Source organism: Hemiscyllium ocellatum, chromosome 45, assembly GCF_020745735.1.
Source record: "Hemiscyllium ocellatum isolate sHemOce1 chromosome 45, sHemOce1.pat.X.cur, whole genome shotgun sequence".
In the NCBI taxonomy this organism is placed as follows: Eukaryota; Metazoa; Chordata; class Chondrichthyes; order Orectolobiformes; family Hemiscylliidae; genus Hemiscyllium; species Hemiscyllium ocellatum.
In genome coordinates this window covers 21230534-21243499 of record NC_083445.1, presented here as the reverse complement: position 1 = coordinate 21243499, position 12966 = coordinate 21230534, and the positions used below count along the sequence as shown (strand labels likewise).

General features: G+C 39.8%; 1 protein-coding gene across 2 annotated transcripts in view; it reads right to left on the bottom strand.

Moving 5' to 3' along the window:
- The window catches only part of LOC132836058 (cAMP-dependent protein kinase catalytic subunit alpha-like), a 237741-nt gene that overhangs the window by 164721 nt on the left and 60054 nt on the right, over positions 1 to 12966 (bottom strand). Inside the window, exon 1 of one of the 2 annotated variants that reach the window (XM_060855300.1) lies at positions 8974 to 9557. The exons of the other annotated variant lie outside the window; for it this stretch is intronic. Coding sequence (XP_060711283.1) covers positions 8974 to 9175 — 202 coding nt within the window. The 5' untranslated portion in view covers positions 9176 to 9557. Of the gene's footprint in view, positions 1 to 8973; positions 9558 to 12966 lie in introns of those variants that run through there. 2 annotated transcript variants of the gene reach the window in all.

Below are 12966 nucleotides of genomic sequence, written 5' to 3'. Positions count from 1 at the left end.
TGAATATTGATGTATGAGTTTCCTACCCTTGGAGTGAGTCGGTTATAAATAACACAGTTAGAGACAAAAAAACTGCAGATGCTGGAATCCAAGGTAGACAAGCAGGAGGCTGGAAGAACACAGCAAGCCAGTCAGCATCAGGAGGTGGAGAAGTCAACGTTTCAGGTGTAACTCTCCTTCAGGACTAGGGGTGGGTGTAAGGGGAACTGGTGGTGGTGGTGGTGGTGAAGTAGGAATAGGTGAACATAGATAGAGGCTATGACCTCACCCCCTCGTCCACCCTTTATCTGCAACTCCCCTTACACCCAAACCCAGTTTTACAAGGGTTAAACCTGAAATTTTGACTTCTCTGCCTCCTGATGCAACCCGGCTTGCTGTATTCTTCCAGTTTTCTGATTATCTACCATAAATAACACAGTAACAAGCCCTGTGTATTTAAAAGGGCAAACATTAGTTTATTTTTCCCACCCTGGTGGTTACCAAGAAAGCTGCGTCTCATTTTCCCTCTCTCTCACACTCACACACATACGCACGCACGCACGCACACACACACACATTAAAACCCCCAGTGAAAAGTATATTGTTAAATTTAATTCAATAAATCTTGCACCAGGAAAATATTACAAGAGCTGATGAACAATTTTTAACTCCAACTAATGCTCTCTAGAAGCTTGTTGCCTTTTCCTGTTCTCACCCTACAAATGACTTCGGTTTTGCACAACATGGCGAGATCTATAATGCAGTCAGGATAAGAAGTGTTACTTCATCAAAGTTGCTCACATCCAAAGAAGAAATAAACATTAACACCTCCCATACCAAATAAAATTGTTGTGATCATACTGTTCATGCATATTACAGTACAAATACACAGCACAGATATCACCTGAGGTAGGCCCAGTGTGTCATTATAAGCTGCTGGAGGAGCTACCTAATGCAACTATTATGCAACTATTTATTCAATGGAATCCAGTGTTGTTTTGGGAATGTTATTCAGCTGTTGTTAGGGGGAAGCAATGGCCTTGTGATATTATTGCTAGACTATTAACCAGGAAACGGAGGTAATATTTTGGGGACCTGGGTTCAAAACCTGCCATGACAATGTGTAATTTGAATTCAATTTTTAAAAATCTGAAATGAAAAATCTAATGATGACCATGAAATTATTGCTGATTGTCAGGAAATTCCATTTGGTTCACTGACGTCCTTTAAGGAAGGAAACTGCCAACATTTCCTGGCCTGGCCTACATGTGGCTCCAGACCCACAGCATCGTGGCTGACAATCAACTGCTCTCTAGACAGAGATGGGCAATGAATGCTGGCCAGCCAACAATGCCCTCATCCTGAGAATAATTTTTAAATTCTAATGGGCTCACCATTTTCCAATATTTGCTGTTTCATTTGCATGTTTAGGAGCTAACTCCCCGACCAGAAACAGCTGTACAACCTTTCATTACGGAGTTCACACTCCACTATTGTTAAAATGAGGAGTTCTTTGTTGAGACCGCCTTTTTTTTGCAAATGGCAAAAGCCACCCAAGCTGGATTAAGAAAGAATCTGAATTGACTAGTGACTCATCACTTCTCTCAACAGTGACTCTAAACACTTTATAATGAAGTGAATTATAATTTAAATATATCCCTGTTGTTCTATTTAACCCCAGATGAATTTCGAAAGGCGGAACTGCACCAACACAAAAATTGCCTCCTTCCACCTCTGCAACATTTTCTGATTCAGCCTTTACTTTACCTCATCTATTGCTGACACTCATCTATACCTTTGCTACTTCTAGATTTGAGAGTTCCAATCACAGCTTCTCACAGCCTACTTTCCTTCCTGCTAGAGAGTCCTTCTACATGCTAACCTTTATTGGCACCTGGCAATACAACCTTGCTTTTTAATCCTTCCATGATCTCATCTCACTCTCACGACTATGATCTCCTCCACCTCTTAAATCTGCATTCCTTTAAGTCTGGCATCGTGAGCATCCCTGACCTTAATCATTCCATGGCCAACGTGCTAAGATCTTAAATTCATTCTTTAATTCTGTCTTTTTTGTCCCTTTAAGTCGCTCCTTAAAACTTACTTCCTTAACCCAAGCTTTTGGTCATCTTGCAAAGTGCCTCAGTGTCAAGCTTTATTTGATAACACTCTACTGCAGTGCCTTTGGATGTTATATAACACGAGAGGTGCCATAAAAAAGCTTGCTGCTGCTGTCTCAGTTATTTTGAAGAGACTGTACTGATGCCCAGAAATGTGAATTTATTGCACAGGGTCATCTCTGAATTCTGATAAAAATAACGCTGATGAGTCCTCACCATCTAGCAATGCTGAGATGACTCTGGGGAAGTGTGCCAAATGCTGATGATTGCACCCCTGGAACTTGGGCTAAAGGGAAATTGGATGAGAATGGCTCAATTCTTGAAGTCAAAAATCATACAACGCCGAGTTATAGTCTAACAGGTATATTTGAAACCACAAGCTTTTAAAGCCTCGCCCATTTTTCAGGCACCTGGAGGAGGAGCGGGACTCTGAAAGCTTGCGGTTTCAAATAAACCTGTTGGACTGTAACCCAGTGTCATGTGCTTTTTAATTTTGTCCACTCCAGTCCAACACCAGCATATTCACGTTAATCATTGAAGAAAAAGGCACTGCAAAGCAGTGATTTGAAGAAATTTGTGTCTGAAATTAGCGCCATACATATTGAATTTACCACTTAGTACATCAGTGAGAACTTTCTTTTGTTAATTAAAGGGTAACGTACAACTTTTATTGAATATGACTGGCCTGTCAATTCAAGCTTTATTTAGATCATAGAATCCTTACAGAGTAAAAACAGGCCATTCAGCCCATCAAGTCAGCACCGACTTTCTGTAGAGCATGCCACCCAGACCCGTTCCCCAAACCTATCCAAATAGCCCTGCATTCCCCATGGCTAATTCATCTATCCTAGATATCTCTGGACACTACAGGCAATTTAGCATAGCCAATCCACTAAACCTGCACATCTTTGGAAGAAACCCAGTTAGACACACAGTCACCCAAGGCGGGAAGTGAATCCGGGTCTCTGCTTCTGTGAGGCAACCACTGAACCACCGTGCTGCTGCAGGAGTTGCATTTGATTGTTAATGGAAAAGCTATGAAAGGCAAAATCTTGACCACTTTCATACCCCCACTGGGGATGTTTGGTTCTTTCTGTTTGTAGATCTCCACAGGGATTCTAACATATTCACAGATGGACCACGACTGTGAGTGTTGACATGCAGTTATCACAGCACAAAAAGAGGCTACTTTGCCCATTCTGTCTGTACTGACTTTCTGAAGGCGCAATGGCTTTCTCCTCGTGTTATAGTCAGATAGCGCAGAAAAGCCCTTCGGCCCATTGAGTCTGCACCAACAATAACTACCACTAAAGGCACACTAGACCCAATTTCTTGCACTTGTCCCATATCCTTGAACGTGATGATATTTCAAGTGCTTATCAAAATATTTTTTAAAAGTTTAAGGTTTCCAGCCTCTCTACCTTCTCAGGCATTGCATTCCAGAATCCCATCATCCTCTGAGTGAAAAAGCTTTTTTTAAAAAAAAATCTTCTCGCCCTAAAACTGTATAACATGCAAAACTTTGCCTGTATAGCACACAAAACAATACTGTATCATAATATACATGACAATAATAAATCAAATCAAACCGTGCCCCCTTGTGATTAACCCTCCAACCAAAAGGAAAAGCTGCTCCCTACTCACTGTCCATACGCCTTATGGTCTTATACATCTCAATCATGCCCTCCCCCCCATCCTTCTCTGTTCTAAGAAAATAATCCAAGCCTATCTGGTCTCTTCTTATAATGCAATTGCTTCATCCCAAACAACATCTTAGTGAACCTCCTCTGCACCCTCTCTAGCGCTGTCACATCCTTCCAGTTTGGCCATGGCTAGATTACTGCGTGCAGTTCTGGTCACCAGAACTGTACATAGTACTCCAGCTGTGGCCTAACCAATACTCTGTACAAGTCAGTTACCTCCTTGCTGTCATATTCAATGCCATGACTGATGAAAGCAAGTGTCCTACATACCTTCTTTACTATCCTATTCACATGCTCTGCCGAATTCAGGAATCTATGAATAGTTTCACCAAGTTCTCTCTATTCGTCGGAGCTACCTAATGTCATTAAATCATTCTGCACATTCTTCCTTTTCTGATAATAATTCAATTCCCTCTTGAATGCCTGAAATGAAATTCCCTCCACTTGACACGATTATTTGTTATTACACCTTTGGTTCCTGAATATTTTTCTATTTGGGACCGAATTGGTTTTCCTAACATTAATGTGTTAAGGTGATTGGTCTATAGACCAAGGATATGTCTCCCATCTTAAATTTAGAAATAGACTTAGCTAATACAGCTTTTTAATCAAATCAAATTATTGAATATATTTAATGACGCCTCTACTATTTCTGTACTAGTTTCGTCTGCGTATTCATCCATGGCCTCTCATATATTTAGATGGATTCAATAATCCAGGAGAAAATGGAACCAGGATCACAATGCTCCCATGATCCATCAAACATGGAAGGGTAGCTAAACTTGTCTAAGTCAGGGTTATAGTTTTAACCATGCCTGTCCATTCATTTTCCATTAGTACAGAAAGTACAATGAATTTAAAGAGCAGGGAGTCATAAAAAGCTGGCATGACCATTCCCATCAATAAACACAAATTTTCACCAATGGTCACAGAATAGTAAGAGTGGCTGATTTCCCACAGGTCCAGAACAATGTTAGTAATGGCAGTGGCCTCTGATGTTGCCCAACTGCGATCAGCACAGGTAGCACAAAATAATAATGCAATTTAGTGGTTTAATTTTTAATTTTCTATGTTGGTCAAACCCACAGAACCATCAGGGAAATCTGTGTTCTGTTTATGGACATCATTGCATGGTTTTCTCCAGGGCATGGAACATGTGCTAGTGAGTTAATTAGGTTTAGTGGTGCACAGGAATCAGGGCATTAAATTTCATTTCCCCAGAAACGTCACCAGCAAACTCAATAGGATTTCAGCTAAACATGGTATTGTCCTCAGTCATGGCATTGTTCCTCTAAAGTGATTTGCTACCCCACATAGGAAGGTCTTTGAATCGATTAAAAAAAAGCTTCATAACATAATAGCATAAATCTCTTGAAAAGAGCCCATAATCTCTCTCGCATTAAATTTTGACAATACTCTGTAAAAGACTAAAATGGTTAACAACTTGCTTACAGTTTCAACTGCCCTCAATATTCCAAAAGTGACCTAACCAATGTCCTATACAGCATGACCTCCCACCTCCTTTACTCAACGCTCTGACCAATAAAGGAAAACATACGAAACACCTTTTTCACTATCCTATGTACCTGAGACTCCACTTTCAAAAGATATGAAGCTGCACTCCAAGGTCTCTTTGTACAGCAACATTCCCCAGGACCTTACCATTAAGTGTATAAGTCCTGCCCTGATTTGCCTTTCCAAAATGCAGCACCTCACATTTATCTAAATTAAACTCCATCAGCCACTCCTTAGCCCATTGGCCCATCTGACCAAGATCCCGTTGCAATCTGAGGTAACCTTCTTCATTGTCCACTACACCTCCAATTTTGGTGTCATCTGCAAACTTACTAACTATACATTCTATGTTCATATCCAAATCATGTATATAAATGATGGAAAGCAGTGGAGCCAGCACTGATCCTTGTGGCACTCCACTGGTCACAGGCCTCCAGTCTGAAAAGCAACCCTCCATCTCTATCCTCTGTCTTCTATCTTTGAGTCAGTTCTGTCTCCAAATGGCTAGTTCCCCATGTATTCCATGTGATCTAACTTGCTAACCAGTCTACCATGAGGAACCTTGTTTAGTGCCTTACTGAAGTCAGATAACTTCTACCACTCTGCCTTCATCAATCCTCCTCGTTACTTCTTCAAAAAATTCAATCAAGCTCGTGAGACATGATTTCCCATGCACAACGCCACATTGACTATCCCAAATCAGTCCTTGCCTTTCCAAATACATGCAAATCCTGTCCCTCAGAATTCCCTCCTATCCTTCTAACTTGCCCATCACCAATGTCAGGCTCATCAATCTATATGTCCCTGGCTTTCTTGAATCGTGGCATCATGTTAGCCAACTCCAGTCTTCTGGCAGCTCGCCTGTGCCTATCAATGATCCAAATATCTCAGCAAGGGGTCCAGCAATCATTTCCCTTGCTTCCCAAAGAGTCCTAGCATACACCTGATCAGGTCCTGGGGATTTCTCCACTTTTATGTGTTTTAAGACACCAGCACCACCTCCTTTCTAATATGGACATTTTTAGTCAATTGCTCAGTGCAGGGATAATCATAATGACAGCTAAAAGAATATCTTTGGTGGGAATAAAAAGCTAGATTGCTCACGTTTCAAACTAACTGGACATTAAGGAAGGCCCTTCCATCTTCTGACACCATTTAGTTTCACACTTAATACTATTTCTAGAGCTTTTAACAGGTAAAGCTAGTGAAGAGCAAGATAAGGATATTAGTTTAAAGACCAAATTGAAGCTGAACATAACTGAAGCCACCACGATTCAGGATTTAACTAAATATATCACTAATTATATCAACTAAATTGAATGAATTGCATTGTAAGTTACAACCCAGAATCAGCCCTTTCGTTTCAAATATTCTATGCCTGTGCTCTTGCTCCCCACGAGCATTCTCCCACCTTATTTTATTTCATCCTATCAGCATATCCAATTTCCCTCAAGTACTTATTGAGATTCCCTGTATATACATTTATACTACACTGCAAAACTGCTCTATGTAGCAAATTCACATTCCCATCAATCTCTGGATAAAAGTTTTCCTGGCTTTTTCACTAGATTTATGAGTGACTATCATACTTAAGGTCTCTCGTTTCTGATTGCCAAACATGATCAACTTTTCTATATCTACTCTATTGAACTGCTTCATGATTTTTCTGTTCTAAAGAAGGAGTCCCAGCATGTTTGGTCTTGAGTGAGGATAGCATCCTAAGTTTTTAATATCATTTTCCTCCACCACCACAAGCTCTTCTATCATTTTTTGCAACGCCAGACTTTCCAGCATGGGATAAGATTTTCCAAGGCTCTAACCACCATCTGACTACAGAGTAACCAGTCATTAAAGACAGAAACTTCTTCATGAGGACAATACTTTCTCGGTGACTTTATCCTACCAGAAGCTACAAGGGAGACCAAAAGAAATTTTGACTTTTTATGTATGTAAAATTCACAGACACATCAAGGTGAGATACGTTAGGGTTGACAAAAACAGAAAAGAATCATGAATACGTAGATTCTTCCAAAAGACAATTAATAAAATGCTACATAGTTGTCCTGTTTGCAAAACTGAAGTCCAATGTTAAAGGGACAACAACAGATTGGATACAAATTTGGTGGACAGACAGAAAGTAGATAATTATGAACTTTTGTTTTTCAAACTGAAAGGAAATGTACAATAGCACTCCTCAAGGCTCTAGTATCAAGGGAAATTGCTTATTACTACACAAATTAATAATCTGGCCTTGGGAATACACGGCACAATTTTAAAGATTGAAGGCAGCACAAAATTTGGAAATGCATTAATCGTGGAACTGGATAAAAGTGGATAAGCAGTGTAAGACATAAACTAGTAAAATGGGCAAACACAAAACAAAACAGAAGTGTGAAGTGGTGCCATGTTGGGATGGAGGAGGAGATGAGGACTTTACAAGATGGGACAATTTTACAGGGTGTCCAGGAACAGCAAGAGATTCAGAAGCATAAATGTTTGAAGGTGGCAGGAGAAATTGAGAAAGCTATTAAAAGGCTTTGATAGAATTAATGAATAGAAACAGTATTCTCGAGTGGTTATTTAGTAACGAAGGGGCACAGATTTAAGATAATTGGTAGAAGAACCAATGGGGATAGGAGGAGATTTTGTTTAGTTATCGGTTTTTAAAGAACCAAGTTATAATCTGGAATGCACTATCTATCTAGAAGGGTGAACGATGCAGATTCAATAGGGACTGGCAAAAATCAAATAAAAAACATATTTTAAATGGAAACACCAGCAGAACTCTAGGAAAACAGAAGGGGAATGGAACTATTTGGATAACTTGTCAAAGATGCAATGTGCCAAATGACCTCCTTCAATGACTTATGACTGTATATTTTTCAATATAAACATTCATTGTAGCATTAAACGCTTCCAAGGTCAGGAATATTCATATAAAATAAATATTTCACCATTTTACTCCAACCTTGAAGTAGCACCATGCTCTGGGTCGAAACGCATTGCAAACCAAGTACACTCAGCCCAGGGACATTTTATATTGGGATCCCAGTGCCTAACAAGACAAGTGTAAAGAGTTTCGCTCCATTACTGGCAGCTGAATCCAAATCAAAGTCCCATGGATGACAGGCCAGCATGTACTAACCCTGCCCCCTACTTTTTCCACGAGAAACTGAAGCAACAAATTACAGAGTGCTCTCGAACTCACAGGAAGCAGTTGAGCAAACTGGGAAACTGACTGCTGTTCTGAATTCGACCCAGCTGTCTTGGTGGTAACAGCAACACATAAAACCTGGCATTACAAAGAGCTATTTAGCCCTGATATACATTCAAGTGAAAATAAGGTGGGTGATGAGCTGATCGAGTCAGCTGTACAAAGAGCTGCTGCACCTGCGCTTGGTCCTAAAGTATAAGATTGCCTGTGGGTTTTCAATCAAAGTACTGCACAGTAGATCAAGCAAATGGCTTTTCACAGTGCTCTTAATTCAGACACTTCATTACAGCTCATGCCCTTCAGCTACGAGCAAATATTCAGGTACACCGGAATTAAGAAATGATACCACATTGAGCATTTAATTAACAGTAGCAGGGGAATTCAGTCAAGCATTAAATTGATCTAAAAAAGGAAACCTTTTAATACATAAATAGACACTTACTGTGCAAGTTCCAGGCTAAACAGTACTCCGACTCCTGTCGGCTATCACTTTCTGAACCTGTCTCAAAGTCCTGTTGAGAGGCCCTACTACTCCTGTTAAATATTCTTACGGCCAAGTTCTCAAGTTTTTGCAAGGCAGAGGACATCTTCGAACCTTTGTGATCAGTAGACTGCTGACAGGTCACCTCTGAACACTGATTCATGATTTTAAAACATAGATCCGTAGGATTCTTCTTTCTTTGGCTCTTGGCATTAGCAGTTAGGCAGCAGAGAGAAAGGGAGCTAATTTTACCAGCGAGACTCGAACAACATCCTGGCTTCACTCAGCAAGGCAACTAATGCACAGGCTGGCTGAGCAGTCTGCAGCAAACCGCACACCTTCCTATCATACACATTAAAGAGCAGCAGCCCACAGCAGCACTGATACTGATACACGTTGCTTCCAGCTGGTTACTCAACGAAAGCAAGAACACAATAAAAACAACTTCCTTCTCGCTGCAGACCAGTGATTCGATAGCTTCAGGCATGTCGTTCTTTCGGTAAACCTTCGGAAATTCAGGCAAAACATGTTCAGTGTAGAGTTTCTGCTGCCTGTTTAACACAATCACCGAAACAGGCAGCTGTGAGACAACAAAGAGTAAAGCATGTAATAGGACTCTGAAGGCACACTTAGCAAACATGTCAATCTGCATTCAGTGCACACCTTTCAAATATAGTCAGTCATAGTCGAAAGCCTCTTGCCCACCCCCATCAATACATTAGATCTAGCCAAGAGCAATATACTCAGTGACAGCCCAGCAAGCGGACACAAGGACAAGAGACTAGCACTGATACCATTTCCAACATCTAAAAAAACTACACTAACTTGCACTGTATCAGCAGCCATTCAGTTCCACAATAATGCAAGATCACTCACACAAATAATGAAGCAGTTAAGGCACAAGCCGCTTCTGGTCAATAGTCAAAGCATTATTTAGAAAGTAGTGATGATGACAATAAAAAAAATTATGTAAATAGAAATCCTGCTTTTCATGACTAGTCCAGTTCCAGTGGTACATCGGACTAATTCTGGGTGCACATGGCAAAATGGAGTTTGTTAAGTAGTACAATCCCCCCACCTCCCCCTTTGGCCCAGTGATTATAGCCCTTGAACTACTGGCTGAGATCAGCAACAGAGAGCAGGACTAGAATCATATTAGCAGAAAGAGGAGTAGAAGGCGATTGAGACTTAACAATATAGAGGAAAGAGACCAGAGTGGGACTATGGGAAGCAAAGGGGGGGGGGCAACAAAAGGGGACAACAGTGTACAGGAGTGGGGATTGAAAATGTTGACTTTTTCATACAATTGCACGGAATCATACCTGCCCTTCTCCAGAAAAGGAAATTGGTTTACCACTTTATAGGGAGTGCATTTACCAGTAAACTCGAACTCAGTTGTTACATTTGAGACAGCTGATTTGGGTTTTACTTCATGTGACTTAGTCATGTGAATATTTTTAGCCTCAATGCTGAAACTGCTAATAATCACAGTCACCTTCATTTGTGTCTATCTGCTATCAGCCTTCATTAAATCTAAAATAAGGCAGTAATTGTAAGCTGGTAAAATCCTTTACTTTGTTTCTTTAAAAATAATTCTGCCACGGTAGATAAAGAACCAAAGATTCCAATCCCAAAAGAATGCTTTTTTATCACAAAGAAAGAGGGCAAAAATATTAATTGAAACAAGTTAAAAATGACAAACAGGGACTTGGACTTTTTGCCCATGCAATAACAGCAACCTATATTAAATTTATATAGCCTCTTTAATGTAATGGTATTCCAAGACACTTGTCAAGGGCATCATACAATGAAGTAGTTATTTCTTCTATAATGCGATGGTTTCATTCCTGTGTGGCCTCGTGCTATACGAAAATCACTCAAAACAAATAACTACTTAAATAGTTGGTGATCTAATCATGTTATAGCTAACACATGTTTTACAAGTTTATATTTTAAAAACAGCATTCCCAATTCACCAAGCACGTTTCAGCCAATTTGCGTTAATGAAAGACACATTATAGGAGAAGACTGTATGAAGAGGTACTCTTACTACCTCTAGTCCGTAACGCCTGCCCACCCTTGAGGTGGGGCATAGCATGTTGAACAGGTTGGTTGATCAAAAAGGGTAGATTTTAGTGATATCTTAAATGTAAAAAGTAAGGTCGCAAGTTGGAGAGGATTAGGGAGATATTCCAGACCTTCAGGCCTAAGCACAGTCAACAATGGCAAACTAAAGCAACTAAAATCATGGATGTACAAGAGGCCAGAATCTTCGGAGGGCTGTGGAGCTGGAGGAGATTACAGAGATAGGGAGGGGGAAGGCCATGGAATGATTTGACAAGGACATGAATTTTAAAAGTTATGACATTTCTTGATTGGAAATCAGTGTTGTTTAGTGAGCATCAGGGTGATGGGAGTCAACAGTTGGTTCAAGCTGAGCCATAGGAATTTACCTTTCCAACAATCATTAATTTTTCTAAAACAAAAATTCTTGAATGAAATTGAACTAAAAAATGTTTGACATTAAGAGAATTATTTACATGTTCTACTTCTAAACCTGTACTTACAAACAATCACTCCACAAAGATGGAGCTTTCACACATTTATAATGAACAAGATATGGGACACCAGGTAGCAAACTCTGATTTGTTTCCTTTCCTCAGAATTTGGTGGAAGAACATAAGCTGTAATTTCACACTAAATGTGGTTTTAACTTCACTTTGTGAACATGTTGCATTAAATTAGAAATCAAATTTAGCAAATGAGCAAGGAATTGTACCCAGTGTACAAAATGTGGCAACTTTAACACCAATCCAGGGATCAAAATATCTATCTTCTTCCAGTCTTCACATCCAAATGCATGTTAATTGCTTCTTAAAGACTTCAGGGAGCGGGGTAATTTTCAGCACAACAATTTCTAAAATGAAGTTTGTTTCAATGCATACACAATGAATAAACCATTGAGAATTTCCTTCAAATAATACGTGTTAATTACCTGACAAGGCTCTTTAACTATACAAACCAAGAATGAAATTCAGCTGTTACATGAAAGAAAAGATACCAAAAAGAAGTGATTCAGTTACTAAATACTCTAGGCTACAGTATATAGTCAGAAGATGACTTAACACTGCATAAGAGCAATGAGCAGACATGATTGATAAAGTGGAATTAGGTGAGTTACTTTTGCAGAAGCTGGCACCAACATGACAGATCAAATGGCCTCCTTTTGTAACCACCCTATGATTCAGTGATAAGCTTCAGTTCACCCAAAACTCTGATTTCCATAAGCTAACACTCACCACACATTATTCCTCATGTGCTCACTGACTTGTCTGCCTTTCAGTACAGCAATTTCAATATGCAACTAATAAGTCTGCAAATTAAGTTCTGAACAATCTTGACAAGGTAAATGTGAATATGTTATTTCCTTTTATAGGTGAGACCAGAACAAGGCTCGGTTTTAAAGGGGCCGATGTTCTAAAATTAGATGTTGACCTTTTATGGAAAAGACAAAAATATTTTTATTTATGTCCATGACTTCTATGGCTTCAAAACTCACTGCTTCAGAAGGTGGTGCGGTAAGGTCACCGAATAATTTTAATGTGGAGTTAGATAGATTTCGGTTAAGGGAATCAAGATTATCAGGTGTAGATTGAAATGTGTATTTGAAACACAAACCAATTCACTGCAATCCTATTACATGCTGTTACAGTCTCAGGCCTGCCCCTGGTCCTAACTCATTCTTTCACATCCTTTATCCTGCGAACCTCCAAGATGATTGCAATCTTCCAGTGTCGGTTGTTGTATCATCTGCTTTCAATCATTTCACTATTGACAACTGTGTCTTCAGTTACCAAGGCTGCAAGATCTGGAGTTTCCTTCTCAAACCTCTCCATTTCTCCTCCATTCAAGATATTCATTAAAACCTAGCTGTTTTCCAACTAAAGATTTCCT